This window comes from Bos indicus, chromosome 5 (assembly GCF_029378745.1).
Source record: "Bos indicus isolate NIAB-ARS_2022 breed Sahiwal x Tharparkar chromosome 5, NIAB-ARS_B.indTharparkar_mat_pri_1.0, whole genome shotgun sequence".
Lineage (NCBI taxonomy): Eukaryota > Metazoa > Chordata > Mammalia > Artiodactyla > Bovidae > Bos > Bos indicus.
This window is the reverse complement of record NC_091764.1, coordinates 25916383-25930074: the sequence shown is the minus strand read 5'-3', so window position 1 is coordinate 25930074 and position 13692 is coordinate 25916383. Positions and strand designations below refer to the sequence as shown.

The following is a 13692-nucleotide window of genomic DNA, read 5'->3' as shown; positions in this document are numbered from 1 at the left end:
ATATTCATGAAGGGTTTGGGGATGATCTTCTCCCTGAATTACCTAGGCTATTGCATTCCCTCCATTAGAGTGACTCGACTTGGACTCCATGGAATTTAACATATTCAAATGAGCAAAAACATATATTTAAGAATTGTTGTTCTGTCTCTCAGTCGTGTCCGACTCTTTGTGATCCCATGGACGGCAGCACACCAGGCCTCCCTGTCCATCACCACCTCCTGGAGTCTGCTCAAACTCATGTCCATTTAGTCGGTGATGCCATCAAACCATCTTATTCTCTGTCCCCTTCTCCTCCTTTCCCAGCATCAGGGTCTTTTCCAATGAGTCACTTCTTCACATCAGGTGGCCAAAGTATTGGGGCTTCAGCTTCAACATCAGTCCTTCCAATAAATATTCAGGATTGATTATACTCACATTAACACACCCCTTCAACTCTCATACACACACAGACCTGCCATTTCCTTGGTGGCAAAAGGGGAGCTGTTTGCCTCATCCATTTTGGGGGGATAGCAACAACTATTTTGTTCTGAGAAATCTCTAATGCACATTAGCAGACCCTTGCCTTCAGTCAATGGGACCCCTGTACAGCCACTCCACAGCACCCAACACCCTCTCCTCTCAGACCCTTCCTGGGATGCTGGAAGCAAAATTGGGGATTGAAGGAAGAAATATCAGGATTCTAGGCACTCCACCTCCTACACTAGGGTGGAAATTGAAGTCATTCAGGATGCAGAAGGACGTTCCAAATTTTAAAGTTTCTAGATTTTCTGGGTGGTCATCCAGTCCACAGCAAAGATGATTCTAACTCAGGACACATGAGGGTAAACACTACATTGATTCACCGCCCACAACTCTTCAGAAGTGAAGTTCCAGCCCGCTGCGTCGGGTGAAGGAGAATATATTATGCCTGGACGCAGAGGATTCAGTCTTGAAGGGCCTTGCGGGCTCCGCGATGAGCCTCTTTCCTCCTATCTGCGTTAGCGCATACGTGCATACGCGCATGCGCACATGCCCCCAGCACAGAATGGTTTTCCAAGCCTCCTCTCCGGAGAAGGCAATGGCACCCCACTCCAGTACTCTTGCCTGGAAAATCCCATGGATGGAGGAGCCTGGTAGGCTGCAGTCCATGGGGTCGCTAAGAGTCGGACACGACTGAGCGACTTCCCTTTCACTTTTCACTTTCATGCATTGGAGAAGGAAATGGCAATCCACTCCAGTGTTCTTGCCTGGAGAGTCCCAGGGTCGGGGGAGCCTGGTGGGCTGCCATCTCTGGGGTCTCACAGAGTCGGACACGACTGAAATGACTTAGCAGTAGCAGCAGCAAGCCTCCTCTCTCCCATCCTTCCTCATTTAATTCTGGTCTCCCAGTCCTTTGCAGGGACATCTTGTACCCCCGTTTCTCTCCCTTCCCTGCTACACCTCCTCCAATCCAAGCTTGCAAGTTCTTCCCCAGTCCTGTCTAACTCAGCTCCTTAATCCAAACCAGAAACCTTCTCTGATCCAAACCCACAAACCCGCAATGAGTGAAAAAAGCGTGGGGTGAAATAAAGGGGAGGGGATGAGAGATCAGATCGCTGTCCCTCACCTCCCTCTACAAGGCAGGCTGGGCCGGCCTTCTGGGGTGAGGGCGGGAATCTGAGAACTGTTTTGACTTGTCCTTGACCCCCTAAGCTGACGAATGGGGGCAACAGGAGTCCCTGATGAAGAAAGTTTTTACTCCCATGATGAAAGGCTGCAACAAATTCATACAGAAATAAGTATCCAATTGGCTTAGCTGGACACTAAAGATCAGTGTTTTCCAGCCTTGTTACAACACCCAAGACTCCAGTCATCTCAAGGAGGGTTATGAAATTCTCAAAAGCGATTATCTTAAAAATTCTCACGGAAAAAGTATCACACAGTGAACTGACTTTGTAGGGATGGCAAGGTTTTCTCTCCCCTACAAAATCATAAAGAAACCAATAAAAATATAAATGGTTTTACAAGGTTACGAAAATCCGTTTTAGACATTATTGCTGAGAAAATCAGAAGGGCTGAGGGTAGAGATGCTCCAATCCCCAGAAAAAGGAAAACGGGTGATACTCTTTCCCATTCCTTCAAGGAAGTGGGGGAAAAAAGTGTACTTTACATTTCCTCTCAACCTCTTCCCTCAAGCCCTCTTACTAACATGAAAATAAAAGAACAGGGAGAGAAAAAAGGGAAAAACAAATTTTTAAAAATATTTTAAAAGGGAAAAACAGAAACTGACAGAGGGTGACGAACAGGAGAAAAAGTCAGAGGGGCAGGCGGTGGAGGAGAGGCAGGGAGGGTGGAGAACACGTGGAGAGAGCTGGTGTCCCAGTCTAGCGGTGGACATGCCTGCATTCTCCCCAATGACACCCTGAGGAGCAGACAGCTCCTGCTCTCGCCCAGGATCAAAGCGGCAGTTCCATGCCCTCCACCTCCCAGCTCCAGGTGCAGACCGGAGTGGAGGAGTGAGACAGGGACTAGAGGCAGGGGGGCTGAGACAGGGGCCAGGTCTCTGGGAGCTGACTCTCCCACTTCTTGCCAGGAGAGTTGAAATGGAAAGCAGCAGCGGGTTACAGTCGGGGCTGAGAAGTAAGGCAGAAACAGGCTGCATGGAGAGGGCTGCATGGTCTTGGGAGTCGCAGGAGTGGCCCATCACATTCCTGCACAGCTCAGGCAGGGGGTTCAGCATCCCTGCCCCCCTCCCTCTCCCAGCAGAGCTCACCTGCCCCGCTCCCACCCTTGCTGCAGATGTAGGAGCAGAATTTCATAAGCTGCAGCAGCTGTGGCCAGTGCCTCCACTCCTCACCAGCTTCCTTCCCCAGAAGAGAGCAGCAGCAGGAGGAAGGGGTGGAGGGGGAGAGAGGAAAGGGTGCAATAATAACCCCAAACCTTTTCATCTCAGCAGCCTCCATATTTATCAGTAAGCTCAATTCTCAGCAGCTCTTTCTCTCTCCTTGGCTCATGACCAAATGATCACACAAGGCTTTGCTGAGAGGAAGCATGAGGCCACTGAGCCGGCATCGCCTCTCCCAGTCTGGGGGGTGGGAGGGAGTGGGGGGCACCACATTATACGGAGAAAGAGATGCACCTGTTTCCAGCGGTGGCGTGGGGTAGAAAGAGCTCATAAAGAGTCCCAGGTTGTTGCAAGAAAGATAATAATTTGATGGGGTTGAAATTAAATGTCCAAATTGAAGCTGCTTATGGACTTTGAAGGGGGTGGAGAGAACATGGGGTGCAGAGACCAGAATGAGAAGAAAAAAAAAATAAAGAAAGAGAAAAACACACACGATGGAGCAGACAAAAGGGAGAAACCATAAAAAATACCGACGCACAAATAAAGACAGAAGCTGCGAGAGGAGGGAGCTGGCACCTGAAAAGCAAGATGTTACAGCTGCAGAGGGGGTTGTGGGAGGAGGAGAACCCTGGGAGGAGGAAACAACCAGACCCTTGCATTCATGTCTTCACCGGGTTCACAACTTTATGCAGGCGAGTCTGTGTGGGTTCTCCCCGGCCCCTTTATCCTCCACACTGTGCCCATGTGGCGTGCTCACACACCAGTTGGCCAGGCTTTGCCTTATCTGTCCCCCACCCACCACCACAGGTCACACCCCGGGCCTGGAGAGCCTCTTGGCCTATCCACAGGCTGTAATGGGCTGCTTTCTGCACACACTCTGGTGCAGCAGCTCCTAGCACGGGGGCTCTGGGGCTCCTCTCCCACTTCCTTCCAAAAGCAGGAGGCTGCCTGGGGGGCTGCTTCCTCTTAACAGGGCGATTTCAAGCTATGCACTCAGTCATCCGGCTAAGCACAGACTCCCACGCGGCGGCCCTCCATCTTCCCCAAGCTGTCGGGGCTGCATTGATTTTGCAAGCTCCGCAGCCCTTCAGTGGAGACAAAGGGGGAGGCACGACTGGCCGGCCGGCCGAGGGCTCGTCTGCTGGCATGCTGAGAGCCAGGGTTCCCGGGAGAAGAGTGATGAGCGGCAAAGAGCTTAGCTGAGTGCCAGGCCGGCATACCCTGACCCACCGGAGGGAAGCTGTTTAGGAGTGGGAGCGAGTGTCAAAACTCCAGTCGCGCTTTCTGACGGGCCCAAGGCAGAGATAAAGTGCGTGATGGTGAGAGAACTAGAAAGAGATGGAAAGGGAAGGGGGCAAGCAGTCCCCAGCTTCAGAGGTAGGAAATAAATAATGTCCAGAAGGGTCTGGCTCTGAAGTGGACCAAATGGCTCTCCTGTCCCATGTTTATGAGGTCATGGACCATTAAACCAGCCAACCTACAGATGTCTTCATGAGACTTTACGAGATTAGACTGGGGAGACCCTATAACTCAGCAGCAAGAAGGGAAAACAGGAGGGGAATTGCAGATAAGAGATGGTGGAAAAGGAGAGGAGGCGCCTCTCAGCAGGTCTGGGTTCTGGCATCCCTCCGTCTTCACTGCTCGCTCCCGAGGTTCTGCCCACGTTCCTATGAGATTCAAAACTGCGACAGGCTTACGTTACCCAGCAAATGTTCTATCTACGTTGATTATCTACGTTTTCTTTCTAATCCAACTTCCAATTGCCCCCCCCCCCACCGCCCCACCATCATCAGATGCTCAATTCCTTTGGTTTTTATGAAGCAAATCAAAAAGCTCATAGTCATTATTTATAAACTCACATGTATTGGGATTTTCAAACCTGTTTGTCCATGTGGTTTTCCACAAATTCAGTAACTAAGAGCTGACGTTTCTAGGGGTCCCTGAAAGTTAACGTTTATTCTTCCAGCCACGCAGGCACAGAATCTGAAGGGGTTAAGGGGAGGAGCAGGGAGCAGGGTCCACTTTCTCTTATTCCCTTAGGCTTGCGCCACCCTGTGGCTGTTTGCAGAAAGTCAGAGACCAAGAGTGCTTAGAAAAAAGCCCTTGTTCTCCCAGCTCTTTCAGGAACCCATGTGCTGCTACTGGCTGAGCTTAAGCCCAAATTAAGGAAGGAGGGTAAGACCCACATCTTCAAACCACCACTCAGGATCCGTACTTGAAAAGCAACCATTTATTAGAACCAATACAAGAGTATGAAAAGAGGGAAAGGGGGTGGGTGGAAGGGGGGAGAGAATGAGGTCTGCATCAGATGTCAGGTGTGGAAACACGTAAATTGCCTACTTTGAAACATTTACATTTAAAAGGCGAACATATATATATATCACTTATCCTAAAAAAAAAAAAAAAATCAAAAGCAAACATGTTTGGCTGAAATATAACCAAGAAACAACCAAAACTCCCCCACAAATCAAAAAGGTCCGTAGAGAGTTCAATTTCCCATTTTTCCATTCAGAAATCTGGCTACAAAGTGTGATTTGTTTTGCTGCTCACGATGGTACTGAGTGCTGAAAGAAAGCCAGCTCCTGGAGTCTCTCAGAGCCCACCCTGTGGGAAGGGGTGGGGAGGCCTGTGGGCTGCGGACGAACCAGCTCCTGACTACTTGGCAGGATGGCAGACGTGCTCTCTCCACCCTCCACGCCTCCCCAGAACTGCCTGGTGCTGCCGGTGCTGTGAACAGAGCAGTCCACAAAAGACCAAGAACTGGAATGTGACTGCAGCAAGGGGCCAGGACCTTGTGCTTTTTCGTGGGTTACACATCTAGGGCCAAGGAGAGGGACAGAAAGAGCCCTATTGGGAAGAAGAGGAGCTGGCTGAGCCCCTAAACTGAGATGGAGAGTAAGGCTCTTGAGCCCACACCTGGGCAAATAGTGTCTGAGAGTTTTCCCGAACCAGAAGGAAAAAGGTCAAAGTCAGGTTCAGAGTGGACACTGAGAAAGAGATGACAGATGCTGAAACCCGTGAACTGGATGAAGCTCTCAGGAGTATCAATGCCCAATTTGGAGTGTTAATCATGTCCCTAGAAAAAAAAATTTCCACCGTGGCTTTTTGGTGGGGGATGGAGGAAGCAGTTATGTTTATTGAACCAGCTGGTTCCTATGGGGAGGCGGCGGCTCGAGGACAGATACCTAGAAGAGGTGAAGTGACCCAGCTGTCCTGGGATCAGTTCAGGGAGGGAGAAACGTTAAGTCACACCCACGGTGTGCACTTTGCTCCTGAGACAGCTCCAGTACGTTCCAAGCCTTAGCTCCCAACCTGCAGGGAAACAAGCAGTAGCACCTGACTCCTTAATCCAATGCTCTCAGTCTCAAACAGCCTCTTTTTGTGGATGCAAGACAGAAAATACTGTGCCGTCCCCCATAACATCCTAAGTAAGTCTGGACTATTAAGATTCCAACATTCATGAAAACACTGTCAACATCTGAACTAGCAGCTTTGATGAGGGGTGGGGGGCAGAGAACTTGCCGAGGTCACTAAGTAGTTCCAACCTTGGGACAACTCAGTGAGGACAAAAACCTAGACTTCGGCTCAAGGCATCCTCCATCGAGGACCCTGAAGCATTCTGTCAACTATGATTTACAATGCCTCACAACACCCCTGTGAGGTAGGTCAGTATTATTACCCCCATTTGACAGATGGGGAACTGAGGCATTGAAAGGAGTGACTTGCCCAAGGTCAGCCATTATGAATCAGAGGAGGAGCTTGGCACACACAGTCAGCATCCACTCAGTTCTTGTTCCACACCCTGGAGTGTTTTTTTTCTCAGAGTACACTTGAGAGCAAAAGAAGTCGGTAGGCAGATCTCTCTCTGCAAACCAGATGAACTCAATCAACCCACAAGTATTAACTGATGGCCTATTATTTATCCAGCATATGCAAGGAGTCTTGGAGAAGAAACTACTTCTGAAAGTCATGCGAAAATAAAGTTACATTTTAAACATTAAGGGCATGAATTCTTTTATAAAGAAATACTCAGTGTACCATATGTGAAGGACTAAGTCACACTGATTTCTCAAAGTTCTATACTGAGTAACCCAAATCCTGAAATTCAGAATGAAGCAAGACCACGCTCAAGCAGAAAGCTAAGAACCACTTCCTCAGTGGCGGTGGGGAGTGCTCTAACCTCCATGCTGGTGGGGAAAGGCCAGCAACAGCAGTGGCAGCTTTCTCTACAGGCTCCCCTGGGAACCCTGGCACCAACCCGCTGGTGCCACTCGTCCTTCCCCCATGACACCCAGGGGTGGCAGCTTTCCACCCTTTCTGCCTCAGCTCAACCCCAGGAGTTGTGGTATCTTCACATCAGTTCAAGATGGAGACAGATGGTGACACTTATTTTTCCATTTAGGGAGAGGGTATGAAGTGGTACGAAGTGATCTCTATTAACTAGTCAGAGACTCTTGTAATATTCCTACCTCCTGCCAGAGGCCTAAATCTTTAACAAAAAGCAAAAGAAAAACATATCCCCACCCCCTTTGGATTTATACTGGATTCTGGTAGAAATCACTATGACTGTTATCCTAAAACTAGAGGATAAACTAAACTAAACCCACAGCCAGTCCTGGTTTAGAATCAAACCGGAAGCTACTGGAAACTGCAAAACACTGACTTGAACCTTTAAAAGTGCCATGATATGATGACACTCAACCTCTTCCAAGGTCTTTTTGAAGAATCTCCAGGCAGGAAGCACCTCCTTTCCTCCATACCCACTTGCAGTAGCCAGAGCAACAGGATCCTATGCGCATCAGAAGCTCAAACAGTGAGTTAACACACACAGCATCATGTCCACCAGGGATACTCTAGTTCCAGGAAGGACCAACCACTGCAAGACCTAAATATAACCTTTCCTCATTGATTGCTGATCACACTGGGTAAGGCCAGGTGATGCGCAAGTTCAAGACTGATTAAAGCAGCGGTGACAGTTCAGGGTCAGCCTGCATCAGAATTCCTCAAAAAGCATGACAAACTGGCCAGCGGGGCCTGGGTCAACTGTGAGGGTCACACTCACCAATGCCGGAGGACATCACCAAATTAAAAAAGAAAAAGAGAAAAAGGAGAGGAGAGGATGACAAGATAACAAGTTCACTGCATTCAATTTGGCCTAATTTCTTGATAATAGTTTCCTATTAGATTTTCTGATTAATACTGATGGCTCTTACCTAGGCTGTGATAATTAGGTTTTGATCTATTGTGACATTAATGATCACAATCAGTTGACTTTGAAATTGTCTTAATTAATGGCTCTTCCCTCGTTGGCCGCCTCCAGTGCAGGGTCTGTCCCCTCCCCTCCCACCTTGTTTTAACTCCTTCTCCTACTGGCCTCAGAGACAAACAGCAGGAGGATCACTTTATTCCAAGGAACCAAGATTTTAAACTATCTTAAGACATTTCTCTGACAGAGGAGCAACATGAGATGTTAGGTGAAATAAGGATCAGAACGAAAGGCTAGAAAACATGCTCTCAACAAAGAGGAAATACTCCATCTGAGAAAACAGTCAGAGTAAAGCACGATGTTAAAGTGGCAAACGACAAGCTGAGGAAACTCTAAAAAGACAAGATGAGGTAGTTTAAAATTCAAGAAATTCAGCGCAAGCAAAAAGAAACTAGAATTTTTATGAAGCTATCCAAAGAACCTTCACCTTTAAGTCAACTTTCAATTATCCAACTCTCAATTATGCAGGCAGAGAAAAGTATCATTTTTCCTGTGGTCACATGGTCAGAACTAGGACATTTCTTAAGGTCAGACTGTTTCTCAGCAGGGCTCTCTTAGCATGGCTCGGCCTCATCCTGGACCTCCCCAGACGGATTAAGTCAAAAACTCCAGGTCACATGTATTTCTGGGAGGTTTCCGCATAACTGACACAGTATCTGCTTAGAAATCACCATTTTGCAGCATGAAATGAAACTACACTGTCCAGAACAGAGGCCCAGGTATCACCAGATGGGCCCAAGCCTTCTTTTCAGCACATTGGAAAGTATGTCCCTGTTTTAGGCTCCAAGTCAGCCTCATGTTAATTCCTTCAAAAAGCATGAGAAACTGAAAAGGGTGTGAGCAACTCTTGATTTGCAAGGAATACATTTTACAGAATCTACAATGATAACAACACAAAACTGGCCGTGCAACATAGTTGATGCTTTCCACAAGCGAGGATTAACTATACTATTAAATACTTCGGCAAACAACCTAGGGACCAGAGCCAGGGGTTCTCAACCCCCACTTAACCTGTTGTTCTCTCTCAGGAGTAGCATTTCTAAGTAAACCTGTTATCTTTACTTTCTGGGCTAAAACAAGCCCTTGCAGTTCATCTATGGCCAGTTACCTTGGTTCATCCAAGGTCACAGATCTTTTCTACACACGAACCTAACCATCACCCGACTACTCTAGAACCACAAACTACACCAACCAGTGGTCTCTGCCCCCAAATGTAAAATATGTGCCCACTTGTAACATTTATTACACTATGCAGCAGTATGGAAATTCTTTGAGGTCAGAGACTGCATCTTTTTGAACTTTGTATCCCCAGGGCCAAAATAATGTCCACTGAATGAAGTAAATGCTGGTGTACACTAATGTGATAGGAACTGGACAGCTCAATACAAACCCACTGTGACTAACTGGGCGGGTGGGGGCCCCAATTCTGAGCATATGCTCTTAGGGGCAAGCCAGGTAACACCTCTAGTTTTGAAAAACCTAACTTTTATGATTAGTGGTAGAGCCAAAATGAAAAAAATAAATACACTGGGTTCAGACCTTTCCTCTCTCTGCCCTGACAGGTATGCTTGCTTGGTGGTCTAATTACAATAGTACACATCTCGGCACTCTTAACCTTCACTCTAAAAACCTAAACCAAAAGGATGGAGTTATGGCTGCCAAATGAGCTTTTCCTTTGACCCCGTTTGTGAGAAACCATTTCCACATCTCAAATCTAATGACATAACCCTTCCTGAGGTTCTTGTGCCACCGTGAACTTATTTTAGGCCCCAGAATTCAAACCCTAAGGGCAAAGACAATCACTCGCTGGATTCCTCTGACCCCTCTGCACTTTAGCTAAGCTGGGTTAAACAGAGATCCAACCAAATCACAAGATGAAAATCACAAGCACTTTCCTCCAGGCCCCAGGATTTGGCCTAAAAATAAGGAAATTGAACTGCAGGGAGGCTACAGCACAGGAACAAAGAGTTAAGAATAATTGAAAACTGCCCAAGAACAAGACCAGCTTTTCTTCAACAATAGTAGTACAGATATATGGCTGAGGGACTGCCAAGAACCATCTAGACTTTCGAGTGTTAGAACGCACAGGAAAGCTGGAGTGCAGAAGGAAAAATGATATGGCCCTCTCCAGGTTAAAAACGGGTGCTTCCATCAGGGCTGACATTCTCTAACAGCTAATCTTAACATGAGGGCTTCTGCCCAGCCCAGGGCTCAGGCAAGCAGCTATGCTGACTTGGTAGACTCTGGTGCTCACAGCTCCGCTACATTCTGTGGAAGGAGAAATCTTTGAATGCTGATTACAAGAAAAAACTCAGCAATAGGAAGATGTTTTGAAAGAGGACTAACAGGAAAAACACACTTTGAGCACCTGAGACCTAGGTATTTAAGACTGCTTAGCCCAGGGCTACTAACTCTTTTGAGAGGAGAAAGCCCCACGAAAGCAGGTTTCTGTTCCAGGCTGCAATTCTCCAAGGGCCTGGACAGCTACTTGACACCATCAAATGCCGAAGGCACAGACAGGCGTCTAGTTTCCTTTCTTCTGAAGGGCTGAGATGAGTACTGGCGGCTGGCTCCCTCTATTCCTACAGAACTGGCTGTGGATAGGCAGGGAGAGAACAAGTTGTTTGGGCAGCACATAGTATAAGACCTTGATTTCAATAACTGTGGACAGAAAAAGATGAATGGAGTGAAAACTAAAGTATTAAAGCAGTGATGAATAGTAGACAATCCTGGGGTTTTTGCTGAAAGAAATCAGGTTTTGATGAATGTCGTAAACATTACCCGTAACCCTGGCAACCATGTGCCCCAGGTTTCTCAAGACCAATCTCAGTACCAAATCATTGGGCTGCTTTTTGTCCATGGCCTAGATTTTCGCTCTAAAAACATGGTCACTGGACTCTGTTTACATGCCCACTCCTCCTGGGAGACAGACACTAGCCACATGGATGAGCTGTCATTTTCTCCACCTGGAAATTGAGAGACCCGGATGGTCTTCTCGGCAGCTCTGGCCTATTTGTTCTGTTCTAGCACATCCTAATTGATATCCTTAGTTACTCGCATGAAAGACCTCTTTTCTGACCATCCTTTCTTTCACATGCCCATCAGATCAGTACTAACAACTGTCAATTATCCAGCACTTGATCTAGGCCTTTAATTCCTTTAGTTAAAGAAGATGGAGATTAAACTCCTACCCATTTGAGGTGTGGGTTATGAGTTCTCACCCAATCACATTACCATTCAGAAGGATTTTCCTGGATGGCTAAAACCAAAAGCTTCATTGTTCCAGTCCGTCATGTCACTGCAACAGCTGTCTTCTCAACTGTGCAGTATAATCTTTGACATAATTTATACAAGCACACGGAATTCAATCAGCAGCTGAGCAGGGAAGCAATGTTAACAAATGCTATGAACGGGTATATGATTTGCATATTATTTGGCTCATCTGTGAACTGGAGCAATCTTTCCATTTCCCTCATTACTCTGAAAAATCTAGAGATGGTTGAATGCTCCTGGCCAGACAGCTATATGTTTTAAAAATCAAAAGCAACCACAAAAACAACCTCAATGGCTGGTGAACTCTAGAGTTAAGGCTATTTTAAACATTTATTCTTATTTCCTCAGCTTCAGGCTGGGACAAGGATGCTCAAAACCCTGCTATTTCCTGACTTTTAGTCTTGATTCTCTAGCCCCCTTTAACTACGAGAAAAAAAGGGAAAAGAGAAGTAGGGTGTTCCTTGGGGAACAAAGGCTGAAGGCTATAATCAGAAAAATAACCTCTCAACATAATGGCAAAGCAGGAAGAAGCCAAAAAAGAAATACTTTGCTGAGTTGGGAAGAGGCTGTGTCAACATGCCGGGGCCTGTCATTCTCGGAGGTCGATAGTCTTCTATAGAAATTAAAAAAAAAAAAAAGATCCAACTAAGAATTTGATGGTGGAAAAAGGGAAGGGCATTAACACTTTGGGGACTCTTGGTGGCAAATCCAGAAGTCAACAAAGCAAGGAATTTATGATTATAAATGCTATGAATATTTAAAATTGATACTGTGGCCAGTGGCTCCCCTCCAAGAATTCCCCACTGAAAATAATGGCATGGAGGGGAAAGTGGGGTCCACTGAGAAGTCTGAAGCCTCTTTGGTAACACGACTGCTTTGGGAGGCCACAAAAGTTGGCAGGGTTGGAGGGTGCCTAGCACCTTGGCACAAGCACCAGGCAGTCACTCACACCTACATAAATATATAATCCAAATGAGAGAGATGGAAGGAAATAATACATACATACCAAATGTGATAATAAAGACAGTTGTATCCTACCCCATCATCCTCATGTACTAATAGCTACAAATTTCCACAGTTAATAATCTTGTCATTTTATAACAGACTTCACCAACTTGCAGAAGCCGAATCAGGGATTGCTAAGAAATAAGGCCAAAAGTCCTGGGGCTAGAAGGAGTGCCTTGACAAATCTGAATGGAAAATTTCAAGCCCTCCAAAGGATGCCGCTCTTCTGGGAGGATGGTGAGGATGAACAACAGAGGGTGGCCCAGAAGACCACATCAGGAACCCTGTATTCTCCTGGGTAGAGCTGAATGAGGTTGGGGAAGCCCCAACAGGTAGGCAGTTGCTGTTGGCTTTTTTAAAAGACGGGCAACATCTTTTCCATCCCAACATCTCAAAACAAAGGCTAGCTGGTCATCAATATGTTCTAAGAGCCAAAGCAAGAAACCAAAATTCAACATCATTATAACAAAATCCCCCACCTAAAAAGCAACCAACCCTGAAAGATCAAGACTCTAAGGTGACTAAAAAGTTAAACTTCATCTTGAGGTCACAGGGGAGCAGAAGGGAGAGAGAGCAGGGCAAAGGAAAAAATGGTGGGAATTACACACAGTATGTAAATGCCTGGTCTTCACAGAGAGACACTTATCATGAATCAGACCATCAGTTATGTTACAAGAGAACCAATACCAACATTTCTCCTGTGGAGCACAGTGATAAGCACATTTTTTATGGATGTGTTTAGGATAGAAGGGGGTGGGTAGAAAGGAGAGGAGGCAGGGAGCTGAATGTATTATGTACAAAGAGAAATGACAGAGACCACCCCCTCCTTTAGCTCTTTGCTGTTTCTTTCTCTTTGTTTTCCGCATCCTCAGGATATGCATGCCACGTCAGTCTCTCTTCATAAAATGCTATCACAATTTGTGGACATTTAACATTAGCTTCTTTTGCAAGAACCAGGTCTGCTTCATCCGTGTCTTTCCTGGAGAGAAAGAATATGAGACTTAGAAGAGAGGAAGAATGAGAGTCTGTCCAAACACTGGTTTGTGTTACTGAATTATGAATTAGCTGACTTGATTTCCTCTCCATCAAAGGGAAAAGGATCCTAACAGCTCCACAATTTCAAGGAGAAATTTAAGTCAATGAATCAAATTGTTAGTAAACACTGTTTAACGACTACATCAGGAAGAAACAGAAGACTTCAGCTAGAATAGATGGAACACATAGAGGGTTTAATTAAAAGGCTGAAAATTAAACTACTATATAAATTCTGCTTTCATAAGTTTTATTTGTGTGTATGAGCACGTGAGTGAACACACAATCAAAGCTACATTCAGCCCTATTGATT

The 13692-nt window shown here is 46.3% G+C and overlaps 1 protein-coding gene across 4 annotated transcripts in view; it reads right to left on the bottom strand.

The window, feature by feature from the left end:
• Window positions 1-5015: 5015 nt before the first annotated feature.
• The window catches only part of CBX5 (chromobox 5), a 34638-nt gene continuing 25961 nt past the window's right edge, over window positions 5016-13692 (bottom strand). For all 4 annotated transcript variants that reach the window (XM_019960392.2, XM_019960393.2, XM_019960395.2 and 1 more), the window contains one exon: window positions 5016-13326. In XM_019960392.2, coding sequence (XP_019815951.1) covers window positions 13176-13326 — 151 coding nt within the window. In that variant the 3' untranslated portion in view covers window positions 5016-13175. The remainder of the gene's footprint in view (window positions 13327-13692) is intronic.